Source organism: Ahaetulla prasina, chromosome 5 (genome assembly GCF_028640845.1).
Source record: "Ahaetulla prasina isolate Xishuangbanna chromosome 5, ASM2864084v1, whole genome shotgun sequence".
NCBI classification, from domain to species: domain Eukaryota; kingdom Metazoa; phylum Chordata; class Lepidosauria; order Squamata; family Colubridae; genus Ahaetulla; species Ahaetulla prasina.
This window is the reverse complement of record NC_080543.1, coordinates 69,402,961-69,425,979: the sequence shown is the minus strand read 5'-3', so window position 1 is coordinate 69,425,979 and position 23,019 is coordinate 69,402,961. Positions and strand designations below refer to the sequence as shown.

The 23,019-nt window shown below is 41.7% G+C and overlaps 1 protein-coding gene across 8 annotated transcripts in view; it reads right to left on the bottom strand.

Moving 5' to 3' along the window:
• The window catches only part of DMD (dystrophin), a 1,918,566-nt gene that overhangs the window by 1,020,069 nt on the left and 875,478 nt on the right, over nt 1–23,019 (bottom strand). For all 8 annotated transcript variants that reach the window (XR_009155503.1, XR_009155504.1, XM_058186507.1 and 5 more), the window contains 2 exons: nt 14,295–14,489; nt 7,745–7,914 (listed from right to left, as the gene is read on the bottom strand). Coding sequence is in view for 6 of the 8 variants with exons in the window: in XM_058186507.1 (XP_058042490.1) it covers nt 7,745–7,914; nt 14,295–14,489 (365 nt within the window). In the remaining 2 variants the exon portion in view is untranslated. The remainder of the gene's footprint in view (nt 1–7,744; nt 7,915–14,294; nt 14,490–23,019) is intronic.

The window sequence follows — 23,019 nt, the reverse complement described above, 5'->3', positions numbered from 1 at the left end:
TCAACACTGAGAGCTTCAGAGACAGAGAAGAGGAACAGCGAGGCGTGGACGGTGGGGGGGGGGCAGGGATTTTTGTTACCGGTTCTCCAAACTACCCGCTCCCATCGCTACCGGATTGCGCGATCCTATCCGAACCTGGAGCATTTCACCCCTGTGCTACATAGACTTTACATTGAGAGATTCTAATATGTAATTATCCTGAACTTCTTTTCCCATTCAGCTTGGAACTGCACAACCCCTTGGTCCAGATATTATTCTGGCAACATTCTGAGTTGGCAAAATCCCTCCCTTCTGCTGTTGCAGGTGCACATTCCATCACACACCTTCATTTACAGATAGTCCTCAGCTAATGATCACAACTGAGCCCAAATTTATGTTGCTAAGTCAGACAGTTGTTAAGTGAGTTTCTCCTCATTTTACAACCTTTTTTGCCATAGTTATTAAGTGAATCACTTAAGTTGTTAAGTGTATCATATGATCCTTAAGTGAATCTGACTTCTCCCACTGACTTTCCTTGCATGAAGCCATCTGGGAAGTTTACAAATGTGATCACATGATCCTGGGACATTGAAAGTGTCATAAATACATATCAGTTGCCAAGCATCCCAATTTTGATTATGGGATGCTGCAACAGTCATAACTATGAAAACCAATCATAAGTCACCTTTTTAAGTGCTGTTGTAATTTTGATTACAAAATGATCATGAAACAAATGGTTGTAAGTTGTATTACAATATATTATGATTAATATATATTAGTAATACTACCTGTATTACAATACCTGTATTACAATATATTATTATTATTGCATCAGTGTTTACAACATTACTAGAAATCAAATGAAAAAAGCACTCATTTGATTGAATTATAATATTTCATGCACACTGTAGGCAGAACTTTATGTTAGGTATCAATTGTTCCCTCTTCTTTATATTTACTTATTTGATTTATAGCACTCCCACAATCCCTCCAACTCAGAAAAGTAGGTCAAGAGTTATCCAACCTTTCTGGGTTGGCAACCCAGGGGGGGGGGCAGGTGGCTTTACTCATGCATGCACATGCACGAAAGGGGCCACGAGCACACATGATGCAAACGGGACCATGAGCATATGTGTAATGCTCAGGCAATGTTAGCGCCCATGCAATGACACGATGCTAGCGCTAGTGGAGGAGTGTGCACTCATGGTGACTCTAGTGCCTGCGCAACACTGTGACACTAGTTCAAGTGGGAGGGCATGTACTCGCAGTGACAGTCCAGCCCATGCAACACTTGCAGCAATGCTCAATGCAGTGATGCTAGTGTGAGTTGGGGGAGTGTTGTTAGAATTAATTAAAATGCTCTGATAGAAAATACAGCCATTTTCCCTTTAAACCAAGCAGTGAGTAAAAACACAAGCCACAGAATAAAAGCTCACTGAGAAAAACTTTTTCAGGCCTCTCAGTATAGGGAAAGACCCGGGCAGACTGTCAAGAACCACGTAACAAGAGGATACATTGTTGCGATAAAGAAAACCACAGCAATGCAGCCGGAGACAGCCCCTTTTGCTGTCAGCTAAGGCAATCAGTATTGACAATATCAACACAAGAAAGCTAAGGCAATCAGTATTGACAGTATTAACACAATAGGTACTGTTAAGGGTAAACTGGGCTCACAACCAAGATTGTGGACTATTGTGCAGAGTACCCTATGCATGAAAACGCCTGAGACTGGTTGTGGACAGAAACAGTTACTACACAGACAAACTGGGGTTTGATATTACTTTGCTTTTAGGGAAAAGCAAAATCATAGGCCAAAACAATCCAGGTCATACATATATAAAGCCAGTCCAGGGATATTACAAATACCAAGTCTTTTTACCAAATGTAGACTTGCACAACAAACCAGATCTTCTTTAGGTTCAGCCAAAACACAGTTCAATACACAACAGTCAGTAAATAATGAGGAATCAGTAAATAGCCATGATCAAGCAATGATCATGCAGAGTTCTAATATACAGTTGCAGCATATCAACAAGTAACAATGCTGTAGAGTCCCACAAGCCATCATTTAGCTTTGCTTAAATACATTGGCTACAGAGCTCAGCCAATCAGGATGCATGATGATGCACCACAGCCTTAAAGCAATATAATACCTTTCTTACTGCAAACATACATAGTTGGTTTATATATTGCCTGGCCAACTAGTTAGACAAATAACAATTTTCTAACAGGCACACCAAAACTCATCTTTATATCACCACCCCTTCCCAATGGCTAGAATTAACTTCTTCCTCCCTGAATGACCAAGCCTGAAGAAATGATCTCATCAAAAGGCACGCCATCAGACCAGGGGTGAAACCTGAACCAGTTTGTTATCGGTTTGCTGGCTGCACATGCATGCTGCGTGCCAAGTGCGCACTGTATGCCAAGCGTGCAATGTGCGCCAAGTGTGCACTATGCGCCAAGCATGCGCTGTGCACCACATGTGCGTTGTGTGTGTGCATGCACGCCAAACACACACTGCATGTTCAGTACGCACCAAACACATGCTGCATGTGCATGTGCAGTGCTCACCAGATGCACACTGTGCATTTAAGAAGCTACTGGTTCTGGCGAACCAATAGTTAAAAGAAGCTACAATCCAATGATCACCTGTGCTGCATGGTTTAGCTTTGCTAGAAAGCAGGATTTCATGCACGCACATGCAGTATGCGCCAAAAGGAGGTTTGGGAATGTAAGTAGAACAATGGCGGGGGGGTGGGGGGTGGAATCAGTTGTGGCATGCAGTTTAGCTTTCTAGGAAATCCTGCTTTCTAGCAAAGCTAAACCATGAGGCACAGGTGATCGTCAGATCGTAGGTTTTTTAAACTACGATTCAACTGAATCAGTAGCTTCTTTTTACTACCGGTCGCCTGAACTGGTAGTTTTTTCACTACCAGTTCGTTGAGCCGGAGTGAAACGGTAGCATTTCACCCCTGCATCGAACCCCATTGAAATATCTGAATCTCAAAAGCTAGAAAGAGTATAAAAACTCCAATAATTGGTTCACTGGTCAGCTGGTCCGCTCTGAACCCATTGCTGATGTCACTGACTTCCTAAAATAAACTACTTTCCAGCAGTTTGCTTCCTTGTCTATTTGCTCTTGAGCACTGACAGCTTCATCCCAGCTGAAGGGATGAACCTGGGGGAATTTCTCTTCCAACAGTGTGCACTTGTGCTCATACAATGCCATGAGTGGGGGGAGCACACGTGTGCACACTCACACACATTCTAATCATTCATGCCTGGTGAGCAATAGGTCACAGCCCAGTAGTAAGCCATGTCCCACAGGCTTATAATTGGTTCTGAGTATAAAAACACCAGTACTAACTACTCACATTGGGAGAAACACTCTGGACTTGATTTTTGTCTCTGGACAGTGGTTGAATGATCTGGAGTTAGGGGAGTTAGTTATTAGACCTCTGTCATGGTCAGACCATTCGCTCCTTCAGCTGGACTTTCGAACCGCTGACCCCCACCGCAGGGAGACGGAACCAACTCTTTGGTTCTGTCCCAGGCGCCTGATGGACCCAGAGAGGTTCCAAATGGAGCTTGGGCCATTCCCTGAGGATTTAGCCCATGGCTCGGCTGGAGCTCTAGTTGCCGCCTGGGATCGGGCGGCTGCTGGTGCTCTAGATCGCGTTGTGCCTTTGCGGCCTCTGATGCCGATCTGATGTCTCTGGTGCCAATCTCGATTAGCCCCTTGGTATTCCGAGGGGCTGAGAGAGATGAAGCGCCAGAGAAGATGCCTAGAGAGTATCTGGAAGGCCAGCCGCTCCGAATATGACCGGACACTAGTTAGGTCTCAACTTCGGACCTATCTAGTGGCGATGAGGGTGGCAAAACGGGAATATTTTTCCACTCTCATTGCATCAGCAGATAACTGTTTAGGGTGACCCACTAGCTCCTTCATCAGGGAGCAGTGGAGGATCCCTTACAGGGCCGTGCTGAGGAGTTTGGACAATATCTGTTTGATAAAATCGCTCAGATTCGGGAAGGTTTAGACACAGATTGGGTAGATCCGGGCGGGGTGGGAGAGGCAGGTCTTGGGGTTACTATCTGGGATAAGTTTGATTCTGTGGCTCCTGAGGACATGGACAGGATATTGGGGGGGCTGAATGCGACCACATGTTTACTGGACCCGTGTCCCTCCTGGCTGGTACTGGCCACCCGGGAGGTTACACGAGGCTGGCTGCAGGGAATTGTTAACGCTTCTTTGATGGAGGGTGTCTTCCCTACTGCCTTGAAAGAGGCAGTGGTGAGGCCCCTCCTCAAGAAGCCTTCCCTGGATCCAGCTGTTTTAGCAAATTACCGTCCTGTCTCCAACCTTCGTTTTGTGGCGAAGGTTGTTGAGAGTGTGGTTGCACGACAGTTACCCCAGTACCTGGATGAAAGTGTCTATCTAGATCTGTTCCAGTCTGGTTTCCGGCCTGGTTACAGCACGGAAACTGCCTTGGTCGCGTTAGTTGATGATCTCTGGAGGGCTCGGGACAGAGGTTGTTCCTCTGTCCTGGTCTTACTAGATCTCTCAGCGGCTTTTGATACCATCGACCATGGTATCCTGCTGCGCCGGCTCGGGGGACTTGGAGTGGGGGGCACCGTTCATCGGTGGTTCTCCTCCTATCTCTCCGACCGGTTGCAGACGGTGTTGACAGGAGGGCAGAGATCGGTCCCGAGGCGCCTCTTATGTGAGGTGCCGCAAGGGTCGGTTCTCTTGCCTCTCCTGTTCAACATCTATATGAAGCCGCTGGGTGAGATCATCCGTGGTTTTGGGGTGAGTTGTCATCTATACGCTGATGATACACAGATGTATATTTCCACCCCTAACCACCCCAACGAGGCTGTTGAAGTGATGTCCCAGTGTCTGGAGGCCGTACAGGTCTGGATGGGGAGAAACAGACTCAGGCTCAATCCCACCAAGACTGAGTGGCTGTGGATGCCAGCAGCCCGGTACAGTCAGCTAACTCCATCGCTGACTGTTGGGGGCGAGTTGTTGGCCCCCACGGAGAGGGCTCACAATCTGGGCGTCCTCCTGGATGTACGGCTGTCTTTAGAAGATCATATGATGGCCGTCACCAGAGGAGCTTTTTATCAGGTTCACCTGATACGCCAGTTGCGTCCCTTTCTGGACCTTATGCACGGTCACTCATGCCCTCGTTACATCCCACCTGGACTACTACAATGCTCTCTACATGGGGCTCCCCTTGAAGGGTACCCGGAGGCTTCAACTGGTCCAGAATGCGGCTGCGCGGGTGATAGAGGAAGCACCTCGTAGCTCCCATGTGACACCTCTCCTGTGCAGTCTCCACTGGCTCCCGGTGGTCTTCCAGGTCCAATTCAAGGTGCTTGTTATCACCTTTAAAGCGCTCCATGGCTTAGGACCGGGGTACCTACGGGACCGCCTACTGCCACTAGTAGCCTCACACCGACCAGTGCGCTCTCACAGAGAGGGCCTCCTTCGGATACCGTCAGCCAAACAATGTTGGCTGGCGACCTCCAGAGGGAGGGCCTTCTCTGTGGGGGGCTCCTGCCCTCTGGAATGAGCTGCCTCCACTTTGTCAACTCGGGCTTTGTCAACTCCCCGACCTCCGGACCTTCCGCCGCGAGCTGAAGACTTTGTTGTTTCGACGTGCAGGACTAGCTTGAACGTAGTCTTAAATTGGGGTTTTAAATTGGGGTTTTTTAAATGGGATTTTTAATCGTATTTAAAAAATTTTAGGCCATATATCGAATTAGTTTTTTATACTGTTTTTTAATCTGTATTATATGTATTTTGGTTTTTATTGGCTGTGAACCACCCTGAGTCCTTCGGGATAATAAATAAATAAATAAATAAATAAATAAATAAATAAATAAATAAATAAATAAATAAATAAATAAATAAATAAATAAATAAATAAATAAATAAACAAACAAACAAACAAAAACCAAAACATCAGGAAAAAAATAACTGTATAACTAAAGCCAAACAAGAACATTTGTTTTTGGATAGGTTTACCTTACTATCTGGCCCATTAGAATATTGGGGATTTCTAGGCCTTAGAGAAAGCCAGTAGGCTTGGGGTTATTCAAATTATGGGAGGAAATGTTCCATAAAGCAGGTACTGCAATACAGAAGACACATAGACCAAGACCTGCCAGGTGACACTTTACTAGAAATGATCAAAAGCATGGCCACTTTGCTAGCTCTCATGGGACATGCAAAAATAACTGGAGGCAGATAGGCCTGCAAATATGCCAGTCTAGTGCCATGAAAGATGCTGTAGTTGAATTGCATGTAGAAATCTATTGGGAGGCAATGCTATTTACGAAGTAGTGGTATTTACATGAGTGTACTTAGGCATACCCATAACTATTCACACTGGTGAATTCTCAACAAATTTACCTTTCCAGGTATTTTCTAGGGCAGTCCTTACCAGAATGCATTGCTATGGGAGTTATGGTTAAAATCGAATGAAATATGTAAAGCAAATTTTATCTGTCTGTCTGTCTGTCTGTCTGTCTGTCTGTCTGTCTGTCTGTCTATCATCTATCACATTTTAAAAGCTCACTTCTTTACATGTTCCAATGATTGCATAGCACCTCAACCATACCATTGGGAGAGTAGTGGAGGCAAATAATGAGATATAGGACTGCTTTCATTATTTGCACCCACTACTCTTCTGTGAATGCTTGTAAACAATAATAAAGTGTTTTCTACATCCCATTATCAGTACTTTAGAGTTTAATACCACTATTAAGCTGATAACATATAATTCTAATTATCTTTTCCACTGAAATTCAAATAAACTTTTAACTCCTAAACTTATGTTTAATATCAATATTGATATAGATGAAGGAAAACTTTAACATTTTATTAGAACCAGTCAGAGATGCTCCTGGTTAAGAAGCAAGTAAACTAAAGCCAGTCTTCCTCCTTGTTCATTTTGGTTTCTTTCCAAACTCTTCTTTCTTCTGTATTGTCTCACACTCTATGCACATTAAATCATGTCTTTCTTCTTGTACCCTGAAGCTCTTTCCAGCTGCAGATGGGTAGCATTCTAAGAATGTGTTTTTCTGAATTTGGCAAATGTCCTTATAGTAGCCAACTCTGCTATTTTGTTCATTGTGAGGATAGGATTGCCAATACGGTAATCCAATACTGACTCCTATATAGTACATCATCTATACCTACAACACAATGTATAATTCTTTTACTATTTTATATATATACACACACACTTTAGGAAAGTGACACAGAAATTTTTCTAGTAGGATGTAATACTCTAAAATGGTACTCTAAAACTTGTGTTGAAAGTTCAAGAATTAGGCTGAAGCTCCATTTAAGAAAACCTTATAATTTTTCATATATAATTAAATAACCATATTTATACATACCTAGTGAGAATATCAATAAAAAGATGATTTACATGGGTAAAACCAGTCTATCATGATTCTAAACACTCTACTTAAAAGTCAGAGAAATAATTACTTGATTTTTATCTGTAGACATATCTGTATATCTTAGATGCAGCAATATAAATACGAAGGTGCTTTTTTTGACAATTATTTTGTCAGAAAATTCTATGAATCTATTAACTCTTCTACTATGAACGTCCAAATATTGAGACATATTCAATCTGGAATCAACAAGCTCTTTCACAAAGATAAAATTTAACCATACACTGTAAGTCAGATGTTATGAAGCTTATCATGGGTAGCAAACTAAAATAAAGAAATTACTTACGCCTGTCGATCCCAATATATCTTAATTTTTTCCCACTGGAAAGTAAGCTGAGTTAGCTTTTCCTCAATTTTCATAGCTTCACCAGGTGTGGCACTTTTCAGAACTGCAGGCTTCTTGTTCTGAATGATTTCAATTTGATTTGAATATGTCTCTATGGTGTCCTTAATTTTCTATAATACAAGGAGAACAAGAAAAAAAAGGCATACGGATGTTGAATTATTAAATAAATTTCTACTTCTATAATACATCCATATTTTGAACAAAAAGAAAAAATGAAATAATTCAATCAATCCATGTTAAAAGAGGAGAGAGAGAAATGAAAAGAATTAAATTGGCATTTGGGAGAATCTTGCATTAAGAAAGAAAAAAATCTGGAAATGAAAGGAATGGTTTTGTTCTTTTTAGTGTACATTATCCAAGAGTCAGAAGGACTAATATTTCAAGTTTGTAGAGTACTTGTAGAGTATTTTAAACGTTTGAATTTTATTTTTATTTTTATTGATTTAATAAGTAATTAGCAAATTATCATTTTAATATTAACAATAAATGTTTTTTCCTATGTAACAAAATTGCACTGAAGATACTACAAAAGCAAGAATCAGGTCAATATTATAATTGTCTATTTTTACCCTCACTTAAACTTGCACATTCTTTCCTAATTGTAGAGAATATATCCATTGAAGCCAACGTCATTTGATAATCATCTGTTTCTTGGCAGCAAAGATCCCAAATAAAACCAGGTTTTATCAAAAAAAGTTTGGTTCAATATGTGTGCTGAGCAATCTGTTGTTTGTTGCTATATAGAGCAACACCCTATAGAAGTGTTAGAGTCAATAAATAAATTTGATTTGCCTGGCTTTAAGATTTAACTTCACATTGAGTTGTCTGTAGTGGTATTTCTTTGGTATTCCTATGTATTTTAAAAGTCTGATTGGTGACTTAAAGTAATCTAAATTAATCTTTTTAAATTCAATTTATTTGTCTAGCGATAACTCTTTCTGGCTTACAAATATTAAAAGTACTATTTATTAAAATAATAAAACAGTAAAAGATACTTTTAAAAGATGGGGAAGAGAGGAACACAAGTACATGGAGAAAGGTGGGGTTTGATGTCACCAATAATTTTATAATCTGACATTTAAAAATGCATTTTACTTTCATTGTGAATATAATGATATGAAAGATTAGGGAAGCCCATTAGTAGATTGGGGAATCATTGGGAACAAAGTTCTTATTATTTCTCAAAAATCAAGAATTTTCCATCACTATATAGTATTCACTTTAGCTGATAGTTAAAAACATTTTCTACATGTTCAGTTCTTTTAACATTTGTGTGTCAGGCCTGGAAACCATACTAGACTTTAGGGTTCCAGACGCTGCCACATTTTTCCCCTGAGGGGAAGAAGGGGGGCTGAGGGGTATGGTAACATTCTTCAAGCGGTCAAGGTCGGATGGTATTCACATCTGCAGGAAGAGTGGCAAGAAGATATTTGAATGAACTGGGAGAACGTGGGACCATGTGACCATCAAAGGGGTCAGGGGGGTGGGACTCTGGGGGTTTGTATAACTGGGACAAGAATCCGGAAATTCAGTTTTGGAATTTCACTCATCGTGTGCCAGTTTCCTCATGCTAGTAAAGAACTCTGGAAAACAATGGCTTCTGAGTTTTTTTTATTGCAGAAGAGGTTTTTCTGGAACCTTGACATTATTCCAAAACTCCTAACTTTCTTTTGCTAACGGTACCCTCTCCTCTGCTCAGAGGGGGCCCGTTAGGGGGGTGCTGGGCCCCAGCCTCCGCAACCTCCACAGCGGTGCAAAGACCCAGCGAAGATGGATGTGGCAGCATCTGGAACCCTAAAGTCTAGTATGGTTTCCAGGCCTGACATTGTGTATGAAGTGTCTATCAAATATTTTTATCCTCAAACATTAAATTGGAAAGTTATTTCATTTCCATAGGTTGACAGATCACACTTATTCCTAAAAAAGAAATAGAGCTATTTTGATTCTCATTTATGTAAAGGTTTCTTTGTTGTTTCTTTGCCTTATTTGGTAGAACCCAGATGTGCATTTCTCTGGCTCTCCCCACCCCCCAGACAGCCCTCTGGAGGCCAGAAATGGCTCATTTGCCAACTTCCAGTTGGACCGAAAGTGGCTTTTTTGCTGTCCCTAGCCTCCAGAGGCTCCTAAAGAGGCTCTCATCCTGTTTTCCTATGTATCCTGTAATTCCCTAGTTTAGAACTTTTACCCTTTCACCTATTCTGCCCTGTGCTTTGATTTACCTTGGGGGATGTACGAAGGGGAAGGGCCAACTGTTTTCTCTGTTTGGAAGCCTCACAGAAGAAGTGTATGGGAACGAATCCTTATCTCTTTCTCAGGATGACCATTTCCACAACATCTTTGCACCTGTGGATCATTCAACATCAAACAGAGAGGAGGGGTTCCTAACCACTTTATCCTAACGGAATTCCCTGGGGGGGATCTCAGACCCTGCTTTGTTTTTTTCTTGCAATCACTCCCTTTCGATAAAATATTTCTTTTGAAATGCTGCTATCTCAAGAGTCCGTACTTTCTTGAATGGTGCATTATAACACACCTATAACATTCATAAATCCAGTATATTTAAAATTAAAAAGGCATTTTTGCTGGACAGTGACTACAGTGATTCATGAGTAACTACCCTAAAACATATTACCTATATAACTATCATGATAAAGAAAGAGGAGGGGAGAGGGAGAAGACACCATGGTGTTAAAGAGATGGAAGAAGACCAAAGATGAAAGGTAATTTTTCTCTGCCCAGATTCATTTTCAAAGGACTCTTCTCTTAAATTAATAATTAATAATTTGTATTTTATGCTAGTTAACCATGAAAAGCATCATTCTCTTTGACTGAGAAGACCTAATTTTTAGATGATGTATAAAAAAACAAAAAAAGGGAAAAATACAATAACTGAAGATAAACATGATAGAGAAAGCAGGAAGAACAGGGATTCTGGAATTCTTTTTCGTTCATCTACAAAAAACATTTAAAGGAGTAAAACATTGCATCTCTGTGTTACTGTCTTACTGTTCTCCCATTGTGTTCTGTGCACAACAAAATACCTTATGTCACCAGACTTGAAATTCTGGGTTTAGAAAATTTAGAACTCCACCGCCTTCGGCATGTCCTGAGTATAGCTCACAAAATCATCTGCTACAATGTCCTTCCTGTCGAAGCTTCAACCATAACAATACATGAGCACACAATAGATTTAAACTTAAAGTGAACCGCTCCAATCTTGATTGTAGAAAATATGACTTCAGTAACAGAGTTGTTAATGCCTGGAATGCACTACCTGACTCCGTGGTCTCATCCCCAAATCTCCAAAGCTTTAACCAAAAACTATCTACTATTGACCTCACCCCATTCCTAAGATGTCTGTAAGGGGTGTGCGTAAGAGCACCAGCATGCCTACCGTTCCTGTCCTAATGTTCCCTTTAGTTGTATTCAATTTGTATGGTTATTTCATGCCTATATATATATATATATATATATATATATATATATATATATATATATATAGGTCTTTGGTTGTTCGGGTTTTCTCCCGTGTAAAATTGGAAGTGTCTTGGCGACGTTTCGACGAAACGTTTCGACGTTTCAGAGCACAGCCAAGCTCCCACCCAATCAGTTCAAACCCCCACTAGCAGTTAAAAGGAAGAAACAGCTGCGATCACACATTGCTCCCAGAAGCACGAAGCTGAAGCCTGAAGATGACGAATGAGACTTCAAACGTCGCCAAGACACTTCCAATTTTACACGGGACAAAACCCGAACAACAAAGACCTATATACAAACACCGTGAAAACCTCAGAAAACAAATATATATATATATATATATATATATATATATATAGGTCTTTGGTTGTTCGGGTTTTCTCCCATGTAAAATTGGAAGTGTCTTGGCTGTGCTCTGATTGGATGGGGGTTTTTCTGTGCTCTGATTGGCTGGGGGTGTGTCCTGTGTTGGTGGGGGCTTGGTTGTGCTCAGTCTAGTCTGTGCTGCAGGGGGATTTGAGCTGGTGAGCTGCATAGCTGTTGTTTGGCTTTGTGGTCGTACTACATCTTCATAGTGGGTGTCAGTCTGCTGCATGAATGGATTGAAGGGGTTTGAAATGGCTAATGTTGCAGCTGCGGTCTGGCTTCTGGTCCTTGGTCGTGCTTCATGATCAGTGTGGGTTTGGGTCTGCTTTCTGGGTGGATGTGCGGTGGTGACATCCTGTGTGGACCTTGTGAGTGTGGGTCTGGTGTCATTCCTCGTGTTAGGGACTCGTTTGTCAATAAGGCGGGTTTCCAAATGGCTGGTAGGCGGAGGTGTCATCTCGTTTGTTCATGCTGTGTGGGCGTTTTTCTATCTCAATGGCTTCTCTGATTATTCTGTTGTTAAAGTGTTCGGTTTTGGCGATAGTTCTGGTCTTTTTAAAGTCAATATCATGTCCTGTGACTTTAAAGTGTTGGACCAGGGAAGAAGTTAGTTCCTCTTTTTGAATGAGTTCTTGTGTTCTTCAATCGTGCACTTATTCTTCTGTTGGTTTGTCAATGTATGTGGTGGGGCAGGCGGTGCATGGGATTTCATATACTCCTTGATTTTCTAACTCAATTTTGTCTTTGGGGTTTCTTAGGATGGTGGATATTTTCTGTTTGTGCAGAATGCTGTCTTGATGTTGTGTTTGTGGAGGATCTTGCTGATTCTGTCTGTGGTGCCTTTTATATATGGGAGGAGGGCTGTGCCGTTTTCTTGTTCTCTGTCTTGGATTTTAGTGGGGGTTCTTTTGGATTAGCTTGGTAATCTTATTTCTTTGGAATCCATTGGATGTTAGTACGTTAGTGAGAGTGTCTAGTTTGGGTTTTAGGTGTTGTTCATCAGCTAAGCATTTTGTTCTGGAGATGAGTGTCTTGGCTCTGAGTTGATCTGTGCTGGGTGGTGGTGTGAGTGCGTGCAGATGGCGGTTTGTGTGTGTTTTCTTCTGGTAGATGGTGTGTCCTAGGGCCATTGGGTTTCTGTCCAAGACTCTTAGTCTACAGAAACCCAATGGCCCCTAGGACACACCATCTACCAGAAGAAAACACACACAAACCGCTATCTGCACGCACTCTCACACCACCACCCAGCACAGATCAACTCGTAGCCAAGACACTCATCTCCAGAACAAAATGCTTAGCTGATGAACAACACCTAAAACCCGACCTAGACACTCTCACTACCGTACTAACTTCCAATGGATTCCAAACAAATAAGATTACCAAGCTAATCAAAAAAGAACCCCCCACTAAAATCCAAGACAGAGAACAAGAAAACGGCACAGCCCTCCTCCCATATATAAAAGGCACCACAGACAGAATCAGCAAGATCCTCCACAAACACAACATCAAGACAGCATTCTGCACAAACAGAAAATATCCACCATCCTAAGAAACCCCAAAGACAAAATTGAGTTAGAAAATCAAGGAGTATATGAAATCCCATGCACCGCCTGCCCCACCACATACATTGGACAAACCAACAGAAGAATAAGTGCACGATTGAAGAACACAAGAACTCATTCAAAAAGAGGAACTAACTTCTTCCTGGTCCAACACTTTAAAGTCACAGGACATGATATTGACTTTAAAAAGACCAGAACTATCGCCAAAACTGAACACTTTAACAACAGAATAATCAGAGAAGCCATTGAGATAGAAAAACGCCCACACAGCATGAACAAACGAGATGACACCTCCCGCCTACCAGCCATTTGGAAACCCGCTCTTATTGACAAACGAGTCCCTAACACGAGGAATGACACCAGACCCACACTCACAAGGTCCACACAGGATGTCACCACCGCACATCCACCCAGAAAGCAGACCCAAACCCACACTGATCATGAAGCACGACCAAGGACCAGAAGCCAGACCGCAGCTGCAACATTAGCCATTTCAAACCCCTCCAATCCATCCATGCAGCAGACTGACACCCACTATGAAGATGTAGCACGACCACAAAGCCAAACAACAGCTATGCAGCTCACCAGCTCAAATCCCCCTGCAGCACAGACTAGACTGAGCACAACCAAGCCCCCACCAACACAGGACACAGGACACAGCCAATCAGAGCACAGAAAAACCCCCATCCAATCAGAGCACAGCCAAGCTCCCACCCAATCAGTTCAAACCCCCACTAGCAGTTAAAAGGAAGAAACAGCTGCGATCACACATTGCTCCCAGAAGCACGAAGCTGAAGCCTGAAGATGACGAATGAGACTTCGTCGAAACGTCGCCAAGACACTTCCAATTTTACACGGGAGAAAACCCGAACAACCAAAGACCTATATATATATATATATATATATATATATATATATATATATATATATATATATAGGCATGAAATAACCATACAAATAACCATACAAATAACCAAAGACTTACATACAAACACCCGCAAAAACCTCGTTTGACAAAATAAATAAATAAAATAAAAATAAAAATAAAATAAATAAATAAATAAATAAATGGTTTAATTTCTTACTTTGAAATCATCATCTTTTCTAACAAGATTTTCATAGTCCTTTCCCTGAAGGGTGGGAGAATTAAGGAAGTCTTCCAAGGTGGACAAAGCTTGTAGATGCTGTTGGATCGCTGCTAGGTATGCAGAAGGCACATAAGAAATTTCCATTGGCATACCTTCAGTCATCAGTACAGTAGTCTCCTCATGAACAGTTTGCTAGTACAGATATACAAAAGAAGTCTTTCTTTAGATTGATTATATAAGAACATATTTTACAAAGCAAATCTGTATCAAGGTTTATATAATGCACAATTGTGTCATTGTCCCTTTTAATAGTTTATATATAAGCATTCCTAATATTCCACATATAATAATCCAAATTAATTTATTTAAATTCAAGCTTTTACGCCTCTTATTCATATCTTGGATATATGTCTGAATAAAAAACAATTGCAAAATAGTACTAGTCATAGTCCCAGGATTATGAAAATGAAACTGAGGAATATGTTTGAGGCTTCTCACTTTGCCTATTAAAAAAAAAAGTTAGATAGAAAACATGTCAAGGAAAAATGTACTTTTTGTGTATGAGAGATGTACAATGCAGGATAAAGATGAATGATCACTTAAACATGAATCTGCAATGTGCAGCAGCAGCCAAAAATGTTAATACAATCCTTGTTTGTATAAACAGAGGCATAGAATCAAAATCATGTGAAGTTTTAGTACTGCTTTATAAATCCTTAGTAAGACCACACCTGGAATACTGCATCCAGTTTTGGGCACCACATTATAAAAAGAGATGTTGAGACTTTGGAAAAAGTGCAATGAACAGCAACTAAGATGATTAAAGGCCTGGAGACAAAAACATATTTATTTATTTATTTATTTATTATTCAAATTTTTATACCGCCCTATCTCCCGAAGGACTCAGGGCGGTTTACAGCCATATAAAAACATAAAAAACATCAGAATAAATACAAGTTAAAACAACATTTTAAAAAACTTATTACATTAGGCCAAATTTAAAAATATCGATTAAAATAGTACAAAACCCCATTTAAAACTAATTTTTAAAAACTAAACCCTAGGCCAGCCCTGCACAAATAAATAGATGTGTCTTAAGCTCGCGGCGGAAGGTTCGAAGGTCAGGAAGTTGGCGCGGTCCTGGGGGAGCTCGTTCCAGAGGGTGGGAGCTCCAACAGAGAAAGCCTCCCCTGGGTGTCGCCAATCATATGAAGAATGATTGCAGAAATTAGGTATGGCTAGTCTAGAGAAAAGAAGGACTAAAGGTGACATGATAACAGTTTGAGGGGCTGCCACAAAGAGGAGGGGCAACTTATTTTCCAAGCATCAGAAGGCAAAACAATGGATGGAAACTAATTAAGGAGAAAGCAACCTAGAATTAAGGAAAAACCTAGAATTAAGGAGAAACTTTCTAATGGTGAGAACAATTAACCTGGAACAGCTTCCCTTCAGAAGTTGTAGGTGCTTCGTCACTGGAGGTTTTTAAGAAAAGCCTGGACAGCCACCTGTCTGAAATGATATAATGAAATCCTCCCTGGTTTACTACCAGTTCACTGCCTGTGCATGTGCGGTGTGCACCAAATGCATGCTGTGTGCACATGCACAGTGTGAGCAAAATGCACGCTGTGCAAACATGCATGCGCCATGCACACTAAATGGGCGCTTCATGCAGAAAAAGGAGGTAAGTAGAGCAGTGGGGGGAACAGCTGTGCTGTGTGATTTAGATTTGAGAGAAAGCAGGTGGCTCAGTGGCTAAGAGGCTGAGCTTTTCAATCGAAAGGTCAGCAGTTCAGCAGTGCCGCGTAATGGGGTGAGCTCCTGTTACTTGTCCCAACTTCTGCCAACCTAGCAGTTCGAAAGCACGTAAAAAATGCAAGTAGAAAAATAGGGACCACCTTTGGTGGGAAGGTAACAGCATTCCGTGCGCTTTTGGCATTTAGTCATGCTGGCCAAATGACCACGGAGATGTCTTCAGACAGTGCTGGCTCTTCAGCTTTGAAATGGAGATGAGCACCACCCCCTAGAGTCAGGAATGACTAGCACATATGTATGAGGGGAACCTTTACCTTTATCTTTAGTGAATATAAACTGTGCAGCACAGCTGATCATCGGAAATACTGGTTCAGGGCAAAATAGGAGAGGGGCATGGCCAGCATCGTGACGGTACAGCATGGATTCTGTGGTTCCAGGAAAACGCCGATATTTCAGCTGAACAGGGGATCCCTAGTGGATCACAGCTGTGAGACAATGAAGAACAGAGGTGCAGGCTGGTGTGAACAGGGAAGTTGCAAGTTCCCTAGAGTATCAGCCTCTGACCCAGCGGCGTGGGAAGACAGCAAGTTCCCTGGCGTATTAACCTCCAACCCAGCGGCATGGGAAGACAGCCATTAGCAGCTGTCAAAAGCCGGGCAGCCACATGGAATAAGAAAAGAAAAGAGAGCAAGGCGATCATCTGGGTGAGAAATTGAAGTCTTGGAAACAAGATTCCCTTTATATTTTCATCTCCTGAATGTTAAAAAAGTTTCTTGAAAGTTATGGCAAAGAGGAGAGGGGAGGCAGAGGAATAAGACTACCTCCCTACTTCTGGAATAGCAACGAAAAAGCGGAAGCCATTAATAAAGACAAATTACCGAAAATTGAAAAATTAACTTAATGAATTGAAAGCAGATTGAACAAAAAGATCTTGCATGGCTAATGAATTAAGTAAGTAAGTAAGTAAGTTTATTACAGCCATAGGCCAGAATTAAAAAAAACACTCAGTAAATATACAATTAAAAATTCAAGAATAAAATAATACATATCAAATAAAATGTACGATAAAAACCAGTTATCTGTTATGTAACTTAAAGTTAAAATACTACTGACATCAATCATGTCTAGTACCATTCCTCTAATTAAAATACATGATCTCAACCAATAGGGTCCCTTCCTAATTTACATGCATGGAAAACTGTCAGGTATGTGAGTAAATGTATTTTTCCCATAACTGTTATATATATCTCCAAAAAGTTGGCATCAGTTGACATCTATAATTCGGTAACCAATTTTTTTCTTGTGGACATTGCAGCAACACAAAATTTTGCCACTGCACGTGTAGTAGCCAGATTTGAGTCTTGGAGGAGAAAGTCTACATAAAAGTCATCTGTCCTCCCTGGCAATCTCGCTAGTAAGGGGAGAATATATATTGACCTACATACTCTGTATAACTCACAGTACAATAAGACATGTGAGATATCTTCAACTTCTCCTTTACCACATATACATACTCGTTCTGCTATTGGTGTTTTCTTATACCTACCCTGGAGAAGTGCTGAGGGGAGAATATTAAATCTGGCTCTGAAGAAAGCTATTCTTTGTTTTGGGGAGATCAGATCATTCAGATATCCTGCTGATTCCCACACACCCTGTTTGATTTTGTTCCTACTATGGAGAGACAACCTGTTTAATTCTTCTTGGAACTCCATGTTCCTCATTCTATCAATTACCACTTGCTTTGCTTTGTCAATGCCTAGAGATATTAAGAATATCGGTGAGAGCCCGTAAGAGCCCAGCTTGTGATCTATCGCCTGTTTCCAGGGGGAGGGGAAGTTGTCTATCACCATTAGCAGGGACAGTCCCTCTGGAAAGAAATGAATCTTTAGCCAATAGATGATCATCATCTTCCAGGCTTTTATCTGAATTGGGGCATACCTGTCTCAATTCTTAAATAGCCATTAGGAGTTCCTTTGGGTGCAGCTAAGATGGCTCGCAGGAATTTGGTTTGTATAGTTTCCAGCAAGTTTTTCTTTTCAAGGATTCCTGACTGTGCCCCATAAAGAATCTGCGCCAATGTTTTGGCCTCAAAAAGTTTTAAGGCAGCAGGTACTAATTGACCTTCACCCATATAAAAGACATTACCCTCCACCTAGAAACCATTACCCTCCACCTAGAAACAAACAATCTACTCTCTAATAAACAATTTGGTTTCAGAAAAAAAATATCATGTAACTTAAAACTTCTTCACTGCAAAAACATATGGACTACAAATCTTGATCAAGGCAAAACAATAGATGCAATTTACATAGACTTCTGTAAAGCTTTTGACTCAGTGGTACATGAAAAACTTCTTCTAAAACTTAAATCCTACAGTATCTCTGGACCCCTCCACAATTGGATAACAGTGTTCCTGTCAAACAGACAACAAGTAGTCAAAATAGGCAGTACCCTATCAAATCCTGTTCCTGTCAAAAGTGGCGTTCCCCAAGGCAGTGTTCTTGGACCAACACTCTTTATATTATACATTAATGATCTCTGTGACCATATTAAAAGTAATTGTGTTCTCTTCGCTGACGATGTCAAAATATTTAACACTACCAACAATACAGCTACCCTTCAAAAAGACCTTGACTTTGTGTCAGAATGGTCAAAAACTTGGCAACTCCAAATCTCCCCCAGCAAATGCTCTGTCTTACACATTGGAAAAAAGAATCTAAACACTAAATACAAACTCAATGGACATTACCTTACATTAGCCCACTGCAAATACATCACAAAAAAGGCTTTAAGAGTTGTAAACCTAATCTTATGTAGCTTCTTCTCCAGAAACACTACACTGCTAACCAGAGCTTATAAAACATTTGCTAGACCAGTTCTTGAATACAGCTCGCCTGTCTGGAACCCATACCACATTTCAGACATCAATACAATTGAACGTGTCCAGAAATATTTTACAAGAAGAGTTCTCCACTCCTTTGAATACAACAAAATACCTTATGCCACCAGACTTGAAATCTTGAATTTAGAAAACTTAGAACTCTGCCGCCTTCGACAGGACCTGTGTTTAACTCATAGAATCATCTACAGTATTGCAATGTCCTTCCTGTTGAAGACTACTTCAGCTTCAATCATAACAATACAAGAGCAAACAATAGACTTAAACTCAATGTTAACCGTTTCAATCTTGATTGCACAAAATATGACTTCTGTAACAGAGTTATTAGTGCTTGGAACACACTACCTGACTCTGTGGTCTCTTCTCAAAATCCTCAAAGCTTTAACCAAAAAATCTCTACTATTGACCTCACTCTATTCCTAAGAGGTCTATAAGGGGCGTGCATAAGAGCACAAACGTGCCTACCGTTCCTGTCCTATTGTTTCCTTTCATTATATCCAATTAATATAGTTATTACATACTTATGCTCATATATATGCGTATATATTATATAGTTATTTTCATGCTTAAGCTTATATATACTGTTGTGACAAATAAAATAAATAAAAAATAAAATAAAAAGTATTTAATTGCATTTGAGGACCTATTGGCTGCTTGCAATGTCTGCTCCAGGTGTTCCTTCCATGTCCCTTGCGAGTGGAAGACCAGCCCCAGATATCTAAATGTCTTAACCTGTTCCAATCTATGTCCTTCAATTTTCCAAGAGTATTGTCTTGGTCTTTTAGCAAAAACTAAAAAAATTTTAGTTTTTAGTTTAGCAACCTCAGATATGTAGATGATATCACTCTAATGGCAGAAAGCGAAGAGGAACTAAAGAGCCTCTTGATGCGGGTGAAGGAGGAGAGTACAAAAGTTGGCTTGAAACTCAACATTAAGAAAACTAAAATCATGGCATCCAGCCCTCTCAATTCCTGGCAGATAGATGGAGAAGAAATGGAGGTAGTGACAGATTTTATTTTCCTTGGCTCCAAGATCACCGCAGATGGGGACTGCAGCCAAGAAATTAAAAGATGCTTGCTCCTGGGAAGGAAAGCTATGGCAAATCTAGATAGCGTACCAAAAAGCAGAGACATCACCCTGCCAACAAAAGTGCGTATAGTCAAGGCTATGGTTTTCCCAGTTGCAATGTATGGCTGTGAAGGTTGGACCATAAGAAAGGCTGAGTGCCAAAGAATTGAGGCCTTTGAATTCTGGTGCTGGGGAAGACTCCTGCGAGTCCCTTGGACTGCAAGGTGAACAAACAAGTTAGTCCTAGAGAAGATCAACCCTGACTGCTCTTTAGAAGGCCAGATCCTGAAGATGAAACTGAAATACTTTGGCCACCTAATGAGATGGAAGGACTCACTGGAGAAGAGCCTAATGCTGGGAAAGACTGAGGGCAAAAGAAGAAAGGGACGACAGAGAACGAGGTGGCTGGATGGAGTCACTGAAGCAGTAGGCATGAGTTTAAATGGACTCCAGAGGATGGTAGAGGACAGGAAGGCCTGGTGGAACGTTGTCCATGGCTTCGCGATGAGTCGGACCCAACTTTGCAACTAACAACAACAAAAATTTTTTTTTTTTGATTTATCAAAATTAAGGCCCAACTTATTCTGTCTGCAGAAGCCAAGTGTTACCCTAATTGCTCTCTTCAATCCTATGGAAGTTTGTGATATAATAGCAGCATTGTCGTCATACAGGAGAATCAGGATTTTGCGTTGTGCTATATTAGGAGGGTATAGATCAGGGTTCTGTAAAAAATCAATTAGGGGGTTAATATAAAAATTAAAAAGGGAGGGGGACAGGATGCAGCCCTGCCATATCCCTTTTTGAACCCTTACTGGGCTGGTTAAAATCCCTTGAGGATTACACCTCACTTTCAAGGTGGAATTGGCATAAAATTTTTGTATGAGAAAGAGGAGGCGTTTATCAATTGTAGTGCATTTTAGTTTCTCCTATAAGGTGTTCCTGGACAATGAATCAAAGGCCTGCTTAAAATCAAGGAAGGCCACGTAGAGAGAAGATTTTTTTGTGTGCGTATATTTTTGCACTAAATGGTGGAGTATCAGAATATGATCCACCGTAGATCTTCCTTCTCTAAAACCGTCTTGTTCATCCTTGATTATCCCCCCTGAGATTAGCCAATCCTGGAGTTTATAGTTTAGGTGTTTAGCATTCAATTTACTAATAACACACAGCAAACTAATGGGTCTATAATTTCCAGGAGCATTTCTATTACCCTTTTTATAGATTGGTATAATAATTGCTAATCCCCAATCTATTGGCATATGGCCTGTTTTATCTATATATGTAAACAACGATGCTAAAAGTGGTGTCCACCAACTGGTATTATTTTTGATTATTTCCGGGAGGACATTATCAACACCTGGTGCCTTATCAGCCTTAAGGGCTCCAATTATTTGGGCTATCTCTTCTGGTGTAACAGGGGGCCAATAAGCAGTTTGGTCTAAACTAATTTGGCTCTCCTTGGTTACACAGTTGGGGTCTGCATATAAATCTCTAAAATATTCTTCCCAGGCCTGAATTGGTACCTGATTACTTGGGGGTAACTCTGGTTTCTCTTCAGATCATGGCTAATGAATCGTTTTCTAAAAATTAGGATTTTGGAGTTGGAAGCGTAAAGTGGAAAGAAGAAAAGTTTATTGTTATATTTAAAACAATATGGTCCCACCCACATCGGGGGAAACACTCTGGACTTCATTTTTGTCTCTGGACAGTGGTTGAATGATCTGGAGTTAGGGGATTTAGTTACTAGACCCCTGTCATGGTCAGACCATTCGCTCCTTCAGCTCGACATTCAAACCGCCGGCCCTCACCACAGGGAGACGGAACCGACTTGTTGGTTCCGTCCCAGGCGCCTGATGGACCCAGAGAGGTTCCAAAGGGAGCTTGGGCCATTCCCTGAGGATTCAGCCCATGGCTCGGCTGGAGATCTAGTCGCCGCCTGGGATAGGGTGGCTGCTGGGGCTCTAGATCACGTTGTGCCTTTGTGGCCTCTGACCTGGTGCCAATCTCGACTAGCCCCTTGGTATTCCGAGGAGCTGAGAGAGATGAAGCGCCGGAGAAGACGCCTACAGAGTAACTGGAGGGCCAGCCATTCCGAATCTGACCGGACACTAGTAAGGTCTCAAATTCAGACCTATCTAGTGGCGATGAGAGTGGCAAAACGGGAGTATTTTTCCACTCTCATTGCATCAGCAGATAATCGCCCAGCTGCCCTGTTTGGGGTGACCCACTCGCTCCTTCATCAGGAAGCAGTGGAGGACCCCTTACATGGGTGTGCTGAGGAGTTTGGACAATATCTGTTCGATAAAATCGCTCAGATTCGGGAAGGTTTGGACTCAGATTAGGTAGAGCCGGGCGGGGTGGAAGAGACAGGTCTTGGGGTTGCTACCTGGGAGGAGTTTGATCCTGTGGCTCCTGAGGACATGGACAGGATACTGGGGAGACTGAATTCAATCACATGTTTATTGGACCCGTGTCCCTCCTGGCTGGTACTGGCCACCCGGGAGGTTACACGAGGCTGTCTCCAGGGAATTGTTAACGCCTCCTTGGTGGAGGGTGTCTTCCCTACTGCCCTGAAAGAGGCGGTGGTGAGGCCCCTCCTCAAGAAGCCCTCTCTGGATTCAGCTGTTTTAGCAAATTACCGTCCTGTCTCCAACCTTCATTTTGTGGCGAAGGTTGTTGAGAGTGTGGTTGCACGACAGTTCCCTCAGTATCTGGATGAAACTGTCTATCTGGACCCGTTCCAGTCCATTTCCGGCCTGGTTACAGCTCGGTGACGGCCTTGGTCGCGTTAGTTGATGATCTCTGGAGGGCTCGGGACAGAGGTTGCTCCTCTGTCCTAGTCCTATTAGATCTCTCAGTGGCTTTTGATACCATCGACCATGGTATCCTGCTGCGGCGGCTTGGGGGGCTTGGAGTGGGGGGCACCGTTCATCGGTGGTTCTCCTCCTACCTCTCCCAGTGGTCGCAGACAGTGTTGGCAGAGGGCAGAGATCGGCCCCGAGG